This window comes from Asterias rubens, chromosome 21 (assembly GCF_902459465.1).
Source record: "Asterias rubens chromosome 21, eAstRub1.3, whole genome shotgun sequence".
NCBI classification, from domain to species: Eukaryota; Metazoa; Echinodermata; class Asteroidea; order Forcipulatida; family Asteriidae; genus Asterias; species Asterias rubens.
In genome coordinates this window covers 3,887,277-3,901,704 of record NC_047082.1, presented here as the reverse complement: position 1 = coordinate 3,901,704, position 14,428 = coordinate 3,887,277, and the positions used below count along the sequence as shown (strand labels likewise).

Here is a 14,428-nt window from a genome sequence, read left to right as displayed (position 1 = left end):
CTACTACAATTTGGCGTTGAAATTATTGCATTTAGTGCAGGCCAGGAATTTAATCTTTGAAAGGGTAAGGCCATTATTCTTTCATTTCGCGAAGGGCACTGCCATTGTAAAAAATGTTAAAGTCACCTGGAAGTGGTATTTTTTCAAAATAAAGCTTTTGTCACTAATATATGTGTTTTGATGAGTGGAATGTGAATAAACAGTTAACTAAGGTTTTAAAAAATCAGTTCTTATGTTATTTACAAATTTAAGAGTAGACCCCGACCCGAGAGGGCGCTGTTCGTGACGTCAATCGAGTCAGACTTTGCCTGTAATGCGTAGAGTAAACACAATTGCAAAGTCAAGTACGGACCAAGTCGTGAGTTTGTACGTTTAAAAAAAAAAAAATGCCGACCAGGTGTATTGCTGCTGAATGCAGAAAAACACTCTTTGAAATGTACCAACTCACGACTTGGACGTACATGTACTTTGCACGTGTGTTTACTATACGCATTGCAGGCAAAGTCTGCCTCGATTGACGTCACAAAAGGGGAAGGCGGAGTCAGCCCCCCAAACAACTTTATATATTCTTTAAACATATAAATCGTGACAAACAATTACTAAACAAATTGTTTTATTGTTCGTAAGCATATACTCTTATGTTTGAAAGAAAAAAAAATCTATTTCCAGGTGACTTTAAAGTCTATGGGAATATGTTGAAAGGGCACCAAGGCATAGACCAGTGGCAACGGTTGGCCATGACCGCCATGGCATCGGTGTAATTACAATCAGATGACAACAATCATATCAGAGATATTCATTCATAAAATACAAATCTTTATTGACACTTTTTTTTATATTTACATGATTAATTTGGGTTGAAAATTAAGGCTGAATACCATCTGCCAATATTGAAATTAATTCTTTTTTAACAATTCCTTTTGACAAATCTTATAAATTTGTAAATATACAACAGCAGCAAAGAAAGCCTGTTGGCTTGAATGCAGTCGCTGGTGTGTCGAATGAATATAATTGAGAAAAAAACAATGGACATTATCCATTCCAACTACATTATTTTCACGAATTAAAATCGTCCTTTTGTTTTTACAATAAAAACATTTCGCTGAATACGTTTTGTTTCAAAATATGAACATACAGTTTAACATTTTTGTTATCAAATCATTGGAAAAAGTAGGTTGAAATCTTACTGATTGTAAAAATATAATAGATTGAGACTAGATGGGGTCGAAGATATTAAAATATCTGATGCTTTGGTCATAATTTACTGGTATAGCCTTTAAGGCACTGGACACTTTTCGGTAATTACTCAAAATATAAGCATAAAACTTTACTTGGCAACGAGCAATTGAGAGCTGTTGGTAGTATAACACATTGTGAGAAACGACTCCCTCTGAAGTAACGCAGTTTATGAGAAAGAGCTACAATACAAGTGTTTGAAAACTGATAAAAGACTTCAGGCCTGAAGCCTTTTATTAGGCATCTGAAAGCACACACATTGTGCAACAATTGTGTTTTTTCTTTCATTATTTTGTGGCAACTTAGATGACGACTTAAAATGTTGTTATGGTATGAATATGTTGGGATACCAAGTGAGAATACTGGTCTTTGACAGTTACCGAAGGTGTCCAGTGCCTTTAAAGCACCACTTCGCTATCAAATTCTTATAACTTGAAGGATCATTTTAAAATACTCCTATTATGGTTAAGTGACTTACAAATTCTAAAGCTTACAATCTCACTTCACTGTGGCCATATTAGGGAAGACTGGAAAGCCTATCTGTCGTCATGTACAATTGGATCTTGTTTATGCGCAAAAATATCTACAAATCAGAAGACATTGATTACGTTTAACAGTAATCTTGCATATGCGGTTTATGTAAAAGTTAAAGAAACTATTTATATGAACATTTGAATACTGCAGATATGTTTTACTTTTGTGAGTATTGCTATGGCATGAGCGCCCTCCAGGTAAAATGACGAGTTTGCCCAAATTTGTTGCAAAGCTTGAAACAAACAAATTTGCTAAGCATATAGAAAAACTTAGCTTAGCATTCTGAGTAAAAGACCAATTGTGGTTTACACCTGCCCGCAATTTTTGTCCGATACACCAACAAGTCCACTGTCGTAGTGCTTTTTAGTGGGAAACTGTTCTCAAAACCCTTAATCGATTCCAAAACTGGAATCCTTAAAAAATAAAAACCAGGACATTTGTTGGAGGATGTGAATTCTACACCACAGGAAACCCTGCTTGTGTCTGGACTCCAGACTCCAAGTAAATGTAATGTGGTTTATACCGGTGCTGTTTTTGTATGGTCTCCTGACTACTAGTGAATGTTTGCTTTTTAACTCACAACTTCCAACCTCGCGAAGAGACTTTCCGCTTAGCGCAGACCTGTTTATTCTCAGCAAATATGTATGTTTCGCTGCTCTGCAATTTTGGGGCGAGGTATACTAACCACATTGGTCTAACAAATAATTGAAAAATTAAAAAGCCATAGACGAGTGTAAAACCAATCAAGGATTGACTACATTACTGCTCACCCCTTCTTCACTCTCCCTATCTAGTCTTTAGTCAAGGCCTTCGTAGCTTTGGACAGCTTCGTATAGAGCCGTCATCCCAAGCGATTGGAAAGGGAGACTACGCACGCGAGTCGAGTGGCAAAGCTGCCCCACTCGGTGGTCTCCCGTTCCATCAGTTTCTAATTTGGGATAGCAGCTCTGTAAGGTGAAAGCTACCAAAGCCACAAACGCCTCGGCGAAAGGCTCCCACTATCAATCAAATACACATTATTGGGGTCATGTTTTCAGGAAAGACGTGGGTTGTTCCTTCAGCAAATACGAAATTTAAAAATATCCATACATGCATACGGCACGAATAGCCCAGCCTCGCATAAATGAACAAAGTCGAGTTGCATCAGCCCTGCTAATGAACCCTTGAAACATTTTATACTGTATAGAATATTTATTCTAGTTAAGTATTGTTTAAAGGCAGTGGACACTATCGGTAATTACTCAAAATAATTATTAGCATAAAACCTTAGTTGGTAACGAGTAATGGGGAGAGGTTGTTAGTATAAAACATTGTGAGAAACGGCTCCCTCTGAAGTGATTTAGTTTTCGAGAAAGAAGTAATTTTCAACGAATTTGATTTCGAGACCTCAGAATTAGATTTTGAGATCTCGAAATCAAGCATCTGAAAGCACACAACTACTTCGTGTGACAATGGTGTTTTTTCTTTCATAGTTATCTCGCAAGTTCGACGACCAATAATTGACCAATCAAGCTCAAATTTCCACAGGTTTGTTATTTTATGCATATGTTGAGATACACCAAGTGAGAAGACTGATGTTTGGCAATAACCAATAGTGTCTAGTGTCTTTAATGTCCAATCTCCAAATATTATTATCATTTTCAATATTTTATACAAAGTTATTCATAAAGATTTATTTTTAAATTAAATTTATTAACATCTCTAAAATAAAGCAGTATTCTTGTACATGGTTACTCGTCTCATCCATTTGTACACAGATATTCTTTTTACATTCAGTACACAGTATTCCCAAACTAATTAAATTGTTATCGGCAATCAAATCATTTCCCTTGAGTTATAAAGAGTGCCATATAGTTTGCAGCATTCTTGCCTTGTATTAAAGGGACATGTTGCCATGGACCTGGCGAGTTGGTCCATTAAAAGTGTTTTCCGAACTAACACGGCACTCCAACTTGAGAAGTAAATTGTTTAATTCTACAAAAAATGGCCGACCGTGTTAGTTCGCAAAGTCAAATAAAAACCACGCAATTTCGAGGCATAATTGAGTGTATCATTAAATTCTACTAAAACATCTTTCTTACCTGGGCCCAATTTCATACAACTGCTCAATTGCTTAACAAGTCTCTGCTAAGCAGAAATGAGCAGGATACCAATTACAAATGGTACATATCACATGGTAGTTCTGGCTGGTAACCTTAATCTGATAAGCATAAATTTGTTGTGCTTAGCATGTTTTGTGTGTGCTTAAGCAGCTCTATGAAATTGTGCCCATATGCATTTCATAACAAACGGTTTCAAACGCTTTTCATAGACCAACTCGCCCGGTCCATGGTAGCGTGTCCCTTTAAGACCAATATATCTCATCGCTTAACAACCTGGAGGCGAAAGAATCGTGGAGATCGCATCATGTCCGGCAAAGGTTCGAAATCGGGCGGGCTCTCCCCAGAGGGGGTCTTTAGATGAAATCGCTGCACTATGCCCCCAAGGAACATGAACAGCTCCATTTTTGCTAGATTCTCACCCAGGCAAACCCGACGCCCAACTGAGAATGGCATGAAACTCTTGGGTGTGAAGACCTTGCCGTCATTGTCCAAGAAGCGATCTATAAAAAATAGAAACAGAAGATGTCATTTAATCAATGTGTTTGTAAACAGTAAGTCAATTTATTTATAGCGTGTTAACCATGGTGGATGGTGGACACTATTTGTAATTATTCAAAATAATTATCATCATAAAACCTTTCTTGATTACGAGTAATGAGGAGAGGTTGATAGTATAAAACAATGTCAGAAACGCCTCTCTCGGAAGTAATGTTTTCGAGAAAGAAGTAATTTTTCACGAATTTTATTTCGAGACCTCAGATTTGGAATTTGAGGTCTACGTGTGACAGGGGTGTTTTTTTTCTTTCATTAATATCTCGCAACTTCGACGACCGATTGAGATCAAATTTTCACAGGTTTGTTATGTTATGCATATGTTGAGATACACCAAGTGAGAAGACTGGTCTTTGACAATACACCAATAGTGTCCAGTGTCTTTAAGTATTGCTTTTCTCAAGTCAGGCCGCCTGGTTCGTGACAGAGAAAACTTGAGTTTGTTGACGTATTATCATTTAATAATAAGAAGAAGAAGAAATGCTTATATATAGCGCAATTCAGTACTGCAAGTACTCTCAATGCGCTTTACAAAACAAATAAACAAATTTATACAAGAGAAAGCAACAATTTAACTAAACAATACAATGTTACAAACAAGATTTAGTGAATAAGTGAGTTTTGAGATGGGATTTGAAGAGGTCCGGGTTTATCTGGGAACGGAGAGTAGCAGGAAGAGAGTTCCAAAGTGTGGGTGCGCTGAAAGCAAAGGTTCTTTTACCGTACGTTTTTGTTCTGTATGGGGGGGAACTTGTAGGAGAAGCTGTGAAGAGGATCTAAGTGACCTTGTCGGGGTGTATGGAGTTATCAGTTCAGAAATATTGTAATGAGGGGAGAGACCATGGACAGCTTTGAACATTTGATTAGAATACCAACCTGGTTGGAAACTGTAGGGGTTTTTCCAGTGCTTTGGATCATGGTGAACCCACCACAGATTACAGAAGACTGTTGTGTCCTTAGGGATATCAAGGCCTTGCACTCTGAAAGAAAATTTAAAAACATAGTCGGTTAAAATTTGGTACTTTTTGTACGACACAAAACAAAAACGTCCACTTACATTACACGATTTAAACACAATGATAGTAGAAAGCTTCCCTTGAAATATTACTTGCTGAGGTGCTGTAGTTTTTGAGATACGAGTAAAACAATTTCACAAAAATGATTTTCGACGAAAATTACTTTACCATGAACAACGGATGAACGACTATTTTGAAAATATTGCAAAGTGATTTTCACTCTTGTCCTCTTAAAACTTGACGACTGATATAGCTGAAACTTCGACAGGTAGATAATATTATTACATACATCGTCATTCACAGTGAGTATGGATTCATGTCATGGTCAAAGACATCGTCTACAAAGGGTATCAAAACCCGTTAATATAGGTTTTCTCGGTCAAATTCGGCAAATGAGCAGTCAATTTCATTTTCATGCGTTCGAATTAAAACTGTTTTGCCTCTCCAGTTGTTACTGCGTTTCAAATGCAGAATTCGGCAGTTCAATTTCGTTTTGAGTCGAGTCCAAACTCTGTTCAATTTAGCGTATCGTCATTCTTTTTCGTGACACACACGCCTCAAGAAGCGTCTGTGAATTTGAATGCTGCTTTGATGAATTGTTAAATTGAATTATTATTTTGTTAAATCGAATACGTAAAAGTACATTTTTGACTAGTCTTAAAACGAAATCGAATGACCCTTTTTATAGTAGCATTCAATTTCGTACCAAATAGAATAAGCTGGTGGTTAAATTGGCTGCTCATTTTCCGAAATTGACTGAGAAAACCTATATATATCTCTTCGGGAAATTAAACTTCCTTCAAATGTTGCAATTGTAAAAACTATTTCGTAAACAAATTGATTTTTTTTTATATAACTTACTTGGTGTCGCATATAGCCCTTCTTGGCCCATTGAGTGATGAGAATGAGCTACGTCTTAATGTTTCCATAACTGTAGCTTCAAGATAAGGGAGGCTTTGCCGATCGCTCCATAGTGGTAGTCGATTGCCAATCGCTGCACTTAATTCTTCTTGAATTTTCGTTTGCACCTGCAATTTAAAAGTGTTAAACATGTTATTACAGATCTTTCTAAGGTTTGTGTTAGGGATTACACTCTACTAATGTAAAAGAGTGAAAAAGCACTCTTTGAAGAGCCATATGACGGACAACTCTTTTTCGAGTGGTCTTCCACTCTTTTAGATTGAAGTTTGCGTCTTTTTGAGTGATTTTTCACTCTGTCCTGGAGTGAAACCGCTCTAAAAGAGTGAACAAAACCACCACTCTTTTTGAAGATCCATATGAGGGACAGCTCGAAATGTAAAGAGTGGTGTTTTTCACTCTTTTACGTTTAGAGAGCAGTGATCAGTATGTTTTGTTTGTAAGGCCAGTTCCAAGAGAAGATAGTGAAAATGATAAACACCTTTGTTGCGCAAATTTGTGCGCTTTTAGTTGCCTAAAAAGGGGCTTCGGGTCTGAAGTATCTTTCTCAACTACGCTTGATTTCGAAACCTCAAAATCTAATTCTGAGGTCTCGAAATCAAATTCGTGAAAACTTCCTTCTTTCTCGAAAACTACGTTACTTCAGAGGGAGCCGTTTCACACAATGTATTATACTATCAACCTCTCCCCATTACTCGTTACCAAGTAAGGTTTTGTGCTGATAATTATTTTGAGTAATCACCAATAGTGTCCACTGCCTTTAATGATTTGAGGTCTCGAAATCAAGCATCTGAAAGCACACAATTTCGTGTGACAAGGGTGTTTTGTTCTTCCATTTTAATCTCGCAACTTCGACGACCGATTGAGCTCAAATTTTCACAAGTTTGTTATTTTATGCATATGTTGAGAAACACCAACTGTGAAGGCTAGTCTTTGACAATTACCAATAGTGTCCAGTGTCTTTTAAATATTGAGGAAACATTGAATAGATTCCGGGTGGTCTCCTGCTTGTCTCCTTTTCACCAAATGAATTTTACTCGGTATTGTAGTTTAAAGCAAGGTCTCGCGATTTGTGCTAGGGATTACCCGCAAGGATGATCTCTTTACATCCAAATAGTAAGTCACAAATTAATACTAGTTGTTCACCTTGACGTGTCAATTTAGTATTTGCAGAGGCTGGAAGCTTTTCAAGTAGTTTGTCTGTCAATTGAAATCATTTTGGAATGTAGGTCTGGGAGCGAGGGCCAGCAGGGACCATTAGTGTAGTCGTTTAGGAGAGAAATGGTGTGGTAATGGCCAATGGAATACCACAGGATAGTTTTAAGTATGGTTTCAATTTATCATCGCTTACATCGTATAAATACCTTAATGGCATTCAGTGACCGAAAAGGAAGCAAAAATTCCCCCCAGGTATTTTGACAGCACTGTTTTTATAATCAAATATTTTGATTTATGAGTTTGGGTTATTGATTTATTTTGTGTTTTTTTACCTGTGGGTTATTCAGGAGGAAGATCAGCGCCCACTTTAGCGTCTTATACGTGGACTCATAACCACCAGTGAAAAGCTCCCACATTGCCATGACAACGTGGTCATCTGTCAAGATGATGTCACTACCCGCATTCTTGCTTTCCAACATGGCCGCCACAAATGCGTCAGTAAGGTCCCGGATGTTGTCGGGGTCGAAGGTGCTGAGGTGATCTTCGTATTTCTTCTGAAGGATGGAATCTCGCATGTCAACGATTTCCTGCACCATACGAAGCTTCTTGCTTGGGAATATCTGAAGAAGAGGAAACAAAATTCAAATTTATTGGTAATTACCCCCAAATAATCAATTGTTAGCATAAAAACTGACTTGGTAAATAACAACGGAGAGCTGTTGGTAGTAAAACACATTGTGAGAAACGGTTCCCTTGAAGTAACGTAGTTTTTTAAAAAGAGGTAATTTCTCACTAAAATATTTGATTTTGAAAAAGAGTTGGCAAAACAATTAGGCGGCCATCTTAGGCGTTGTAATTTTCGGGCACCGGAATGCAAGCATGCATTTTCGTGTGCTTAAATACGGTTACCAGCGCTATACAAAATGAAAAATGCACAGTAAGCACAAAATCAGCCTTAAAGCAGCTCTATGAAATAGTGCCCTGTGTCCAATTTCATAAAGCCAGTAAGCACAAACACTTGCTTAGCAAAAAAATATTGCTTAATAGAAACAGGTTACCAGCCAAATTTACACTAAGTTTACATAGTTGTGGCTGGTGCCCACTCAATTTTAGCTAAGCAAAACAAAATTGCAAAACAGTATTTTCAGCTTTATGAAATTGGGTCCTGGCTGGAATAATTCAACACGCCCGTAACTATCACTCACCACTCACACCCTCCCCCTAACCCACAGCCATGTTTAAAGCTTAGCCCCACTTGCACTTTGAAGCCCCCCCCCTCCCCAATCACCTACAAACTACAGCCTGTGTTTTCGCTTCTTACTTGCCAGCATGTATCAAATCTCCGAGACGTAAATAGGACGGGGTTAATCCTAAATAGCCCTTGTTCATTTCTTTACTGTTGCAAATCACAATGTCGGCTGAATGGACAGTGTGTCAGTGAACTTGATCAAGAAAAATTATAAATAAACGCATTCATTTAAATAAATATGCTTTCCCCTCAAGCAATTTTGTACGCACAATTTCAACAATATTAAAGTCATTGTTGCGATGTGACCAGGGGCTATCTTCGTGCTGCTAACTGTCTCAAACAACCTTCCAAAGTTCTTTGTAATTAACTTATTTTATCCGAATAAGTTCGAAAAGGCTTTGAACAGGTCATGCTCAATCATATTTTTCCATTTTTTGTTAGATTAAAATTGTCATTATTATAGTCCGAAACAGTAGGATTTTAAACATACAACATTTTCTTTCGCCATTTTCTCTTCCAAATTGGAAAAACAAGCTCTAAATTTTTCGAATCCATTCTAGTTTGTCTAGGCTAATATTTTACAATTGATAAATTCCACTTATTTGTTAGCAATAGTCTATTGCCCCTGTCAGGTTGTCTATTGTTTTTAGAAATATGAAATATTATCGGCGCGTTCGCAGACAAAATAATTTCCAATCGGTTTTCATTTCGAATCAATTGAACCAAAACTAGGCTGGACGGGAAATCCGTGCAACATTGAAATCAGTATTCCGTTGTTAAGTGTTATGTTGGTACAGTATAATATTGATGTACTGGAAGTGTTGTCACAAGCTTCATTTCCCACGGTATTTGAGTGACACCCAATGTCCTTGATAACATCTCTATACCATCCACCACTTGAACAAACCTAATTCAATTCGTGCCACCGTTTGTACAATACTCAAGCCCCCATAGAAACCTCAATTCTTCAACTTGTGAATGACGTCTTACACTATAAAAAAAGGTCTCGAACCAATCACTGCGTACTTGGCCGGTAAAAATGCATTTACAAAGCTATCAGAGTAGTTAGCTATCACTGGTGTACAAGTTGACCTACACAATCATCTGCAAACTGGCTTTTCATACGTCAAGTGTGCGACCGGATTTTGAAGAGATTTTTAGTGTTACTGTCAATATTGTACACCCAAAGTCGTGGCTGAAGTTCAAGAGGGCAACGCAGTGTATTACAGTTGTACAGAACCCATCGAGTGCCTTGTACTTTTAGCGATTATGTACTTTTCATAACTTAAAGCATATTATCATAAAGTGGTCTTTTATGATGTTGGGGCTTGGACCAACATGCCACCATGTCAGTCAGCGATAAAGGGGCGGAGGTTCCTCCCTTATCAATTAGTGTTCATATCATAAGAATCAGCAGAAAACAGTACACAGGTGAAATAGTTAAAATCTTAGGCTGTAAACATTTAAACCAATCACCAGTATTCTCACTCGGTGTATCCCAACATATGCATGCATTAAATAACAAATCTGTGAAAATTTGGACTCAATTGGTCATCGAAGTTGCAAGAGATTAATGAAAGAAAAACACAATTGTTGCACAAAATGTGTGCTTTCAGGATGCATAACGAAAGGCTTCAGGCTTTAAGTATTTTATTTGAATGAGAAGTTACATCTTTCTCAAAAACTACGTTACTTCAGAGGGATCTGTTTCTCACGATGTTTTACTACCAACAACTTTCAAATGCTCGTTAACAAGTAAACGTTTCTGCCAACAACTATTTTGAATAATTACAAATAGTGCCTTTAAAGCCGCGTGTACTAATAAAAACGCATTGCGAAGAAAAAACACCTCAATTTACAATCAAATCACGGTCAACTTGTTATTTTGAGCGAGCTCTATTTTTATTACTTTTTGTCTGATCTTTCTCTCCATATCATAATATATTTTATAAATTTCATACGGAAAAATAATGAATACCACATATTTTTTCAACTCAATATTTTCCTTGTAAATTCCAAACCTTCCCTTAAAGGGAAGGATACACGTTTGGTAATTACTCGAAACAAATATTAACTTAGACACTGACTTGGTAACGAGCATTGGAGAGCTGTTGATAGTGTAAAACATTGTGGGAAACAACTCCCTCTGAAGTAACGTAGTTTTTGAGAAAGAGGTAACTTCTCACTAAAATAATTCAAGACTTATCGCTAGAAGTCTTTTATTCCTATCTGAAAGCACACAAATTCGTCCAACAAGGGTGTTTTTCTTTCATCATTTTCTCGCAACTTCGATGACCAATTGAGCCCAAATTTGCAAGGATTGTTGTTATGCTTATGTTGGGATACACCAAGTGAGAAGACTGGTCTTTGACAATTCCCAAACGTGTACCTTCCCTTTAAAAAAGGAGTGAGTCAGTCTGTTTTAAACTAGGCCTATTGCAAAGGTGCGAAAGTATTAGGTACCAATGCACTTTTGATATTGTCATAACTCTCGTGTATGATATATTATCCCATACAAAACAGTACAGAGTTAAGGTACGTTTGCTATTGTATCAATTCCATTGTTACTATTGATATTTTTGTCATTCAATACATCGTTTTCACACACTGCTCAACAATCGCCAGCTGTCATGCATGCAACGTGCCTGTGACATATCACAGTGTATGAAACACCCAGGGTCTTCTATAAATGTTGTTCTTTAAAATCCTCCAGATGAAAAAGCTTTTATCCGAGTTTTCAAATGAATTCCTGAGCTTAATATTTATGGCATGTTGGACAGCTACGCAATATTAATGTGTACAAAGAAGTTTTGCTTGTAGCAATATATTGCAATATACGAATGTGTGGTTACTGCACGAGTTGAAACGTTGGTAAATAAAAGACACTATTGGTATTTTGTCAAAGACCAGTCTTCTCACTTGGTGTGTCTCAACATATGCATAAAATAACAAACCTGTGAAAATTTTAGCTCAATTGGTCGTCGAAGTTGCAAGATAACAACGAAAGGAAAAACACCCTTGTCACACGAAGTTGTGTGCTTTCAGATGCTTGATTTCGGGACCTCAAAATCTAATTCTGAGGTCTCGAAATCGAATTACGTTACTTCAGAGGGAGCCGTTTCTCACAATGTTTTATACTATCAACAGCTCTCCGTTGCTCATTACAAGTAAGTTTGTATGCTAGCAAATGTTTCGAGTAATTACCAATAGTGTCCAGTGTCTTTAGTGATAAAGCCTCCACTCTACGAAAAAGTTCGTTAATTTCATTAGCATGTGTTCAATAAAAATAAACGGAAATAAATCAATTGAAAATATTGAGTTTGATATTTACCTTGAGTGCTGGTATGATGTCTATAGGATCTCCAGGTTCTAGAACGGCAGTGAACTTTCTGTTACTCTCCAAGATTTCTTTATACTCTGTGTCTGTGATTTCGTAGCGCTGTCCAAAAGTCATATCACAAATTACATTCATGACTGCTAAGTTCAGCTCATCACTGATATCACAGTACATGCCATCTTTCTTGGACAGCATACAGGTGAGTCTTTCTACTTCTTGCACGATCTTAGCCGAGGTAGGTTTGCAGTTGTGTCCTTTGATGTTATGCCGGATGGCTAGGGCCGCTGTGCGGCGATGTACACGCCATGCCGGACTGTAGTCACTGAACGCAATGCCACAGTTATTACGAGTCATCAGATTGATTGAATACACGTACGGGCGTCCGGAGAAATCTTCCGACTGGTTCTGAAATGCTTCTTTTATAACATCTACGTCTGAGAGGATGACAAACCGACCCATAGGCAAGCTGAGCGAGAAGACGCTCCCATACTTGTCAGCAAGATCTTTCAGAACCTTGTAAATTGGTCGGTTGGTCATGAAGACATTGAAGTTACCGAGTAGGGGGATGGCGCGTGGACCAGGGGGTAGTCGGAGGTGCCTCGTAGCCCTCCATCCTAGAAACTTTAGGATGGAAACGAGAGCTACCAGAAACACCACTAGATCTACTAATACCATGTTTGACAAGCTAGTTTCAGTTCTACTGCGAACACTTCAACAAATAGAGCGTGTGTTTTTTAAGGTATCACACAGTTCAGCCGGTTTGACAATGCATGAGATGAATTAAAACTTGGTCACTTGCAAAAGTTAAGTCTGCACAGCATTTCAGCTCGGTTTGTTTATCGGTCTACAAGACGTCCTTTCTGCTTAATCCAAATTGTTCCGTCGGTTTTTATACAGAACGCGTTCCTCTCAAAATGTAGGTGATGTGAAACATTGGAATCCAGCCTCTATACTGTTATCATCATCGACTATCTTCACTGTCTTCGCTCCTGATTGGTTCATGAGTAAGGTATTGGAACAATTGCTTATGCAAACTATGCTGAGAGACAGCCAATCACATCGCAGTGTTGCGCACCTGAGGTGGGTCAGTGCGCCAGACCATTCTGTGTTGTAATGCTGATTGAGCACATCAGGTCGGTCGTGTGTGTACACATCCCAGGCATGTGTACTATAATTACGACACTGATAGCAGGTATGTACATGGTACGTGGCCTTCATCCTTTCATAAACCATAAACCGTGCAAACACCAAATAAAGTACACTCACCCCTGACTGTACTATTAGGCACCATTCGGGCACCATATAGCTGTTCGGTCATTGAGATAACGCCATGAAAGTACCAATGGCACCCCGTCAGGCCATAGGAGTGTTCGTACTTTTTTACCTTTCTTTCCAGTCTTTCTTCGGTTCGTCGTTTCAAGCACCGACCTGAAACCTCCAAACGACCACTTGTCGAGCTCATTGTCTACTTTAACAGTACTCGATATACAGGGAGGTTTTTGCAACCAAAAACTTTAAGTCATCGTAAAAACTTGTGATGGACTAAGAGTGTAGCGCACACTGATTTCAAGATGGGTATTTTTGTACAACACAAAGCACAAACGTCCACAGATTTACATTGGACTTCGGTTTATAGATAATAATGGTAGAAAGCTTCCCTCAAAATACTATTTGCAGAGGTGCTGTCGCTTTCGACAAATTGAAACAAAACCACAAACATAATTGTCTTTACACAACTCTCCTTATAAAAACATTGCTCTGTGGGATTTTCACTTTTTTTTCTCTCAAAAAACTGGACGACTAATGAAGCTTAATTTCCTACAGTTAAATTACACAAGTCATTCACAGGGAGTAAAGAGGAAAGTTCAAAGGAAACAATTCAATCGAAGAACAAAGGGGGACACTTGGATATTATAATGTTTTTTTTAATGTCTTTAAATGTATTTCTGTACATGACCAACAAAACAACGGTAAAACACCAATATCGAGAAGAGAATAAATAAACTAATAAATGCGACAGTCTTCAGCAATTTAAGAGATGAGTGAAAAACAATTATCGTGCGATGTACTTGTAAGCGTTAATCAACTGAAAAGTATTGGCGGGCGGTGGGGCCGGGTTAGGGGGGGGGGGGGGAGCCGTTGAGGTAGTCCTTTTAAAAATTTGAAACATCACTGCGCACTCAGTTGTGGTATGTGACAATGGTACAATTCAGTGCCCAAATGCCTATAACTTAAGGTGATTTCCTAGATTTCGCTTCTCGACCACTCTGTGACTACAACAGAGTTCACTTATTAAGGTGTTTCCTATTTTTTTTTTTCGATTGGA

General features: G+C 38.0%; 1 protein-coding gene across 1 annotated transcript; it reads right to left on the bottom strand.

Moving 5' to 3' along the window:
* Window positions 1-4,048: 4,048 nt before the first annotated feature.
* Window positions 4,049-13,179, bottom strand: LOC117304318 (steroid 17-alpha-hydroxylase/17,20 lyase-like). Its single transcript, XM_033788697.1, has 5 exons — window positions 12,097-13,179; window positions 7,849-8,136; window positions 6,302-6,468; window positions 5,301-5,404; window positions 4,049-4,372 (listed from the first exon to the last, which is right to left on the bottom strand). Exons 1-5 carry the CDS (start codon window positions 12,775-12,777, stop codon window positions 4,131-4,133), a joined length of 1,482 nt encoding a protein of 493 aa, XP_033644588.1. The 5' UTR covers window positions 12,778-13,179; the 3' UTR covers window positions 4,049-4,130.
* Between the last annotated feature and the right edge of the window lie 1,249 nt (window positions 13,180-14,428).

What these genes read in the sequence shown, in the direction of transcription:
- LOC117304318 (XM_033788697.1), bottom strand. Translation starts at nt 12,777, where the DNA reads ATGGTATTAGTAGATCTAGTGGTGTTTCTGGTAGCTCTCGTTTCCATC. An exon ending in ACATCATACCAGCACTCAAG is followed by an intron (nt 8,137 to 12,096) that starts GTAAATATCAAA and finishes CCTCTTCTTCAG; the next exon opens with ATATTCCCAAGCAAGAAGCT. An exon ending in CCCCTACAGTTTCCAACCAG is followed by an intron (nt 4,373 to 5,300) that starts GTTGGTATTCTA and finishes TATTTTTTATAG; the next exon opens with ATCGCTTCTTGGACAATGAC.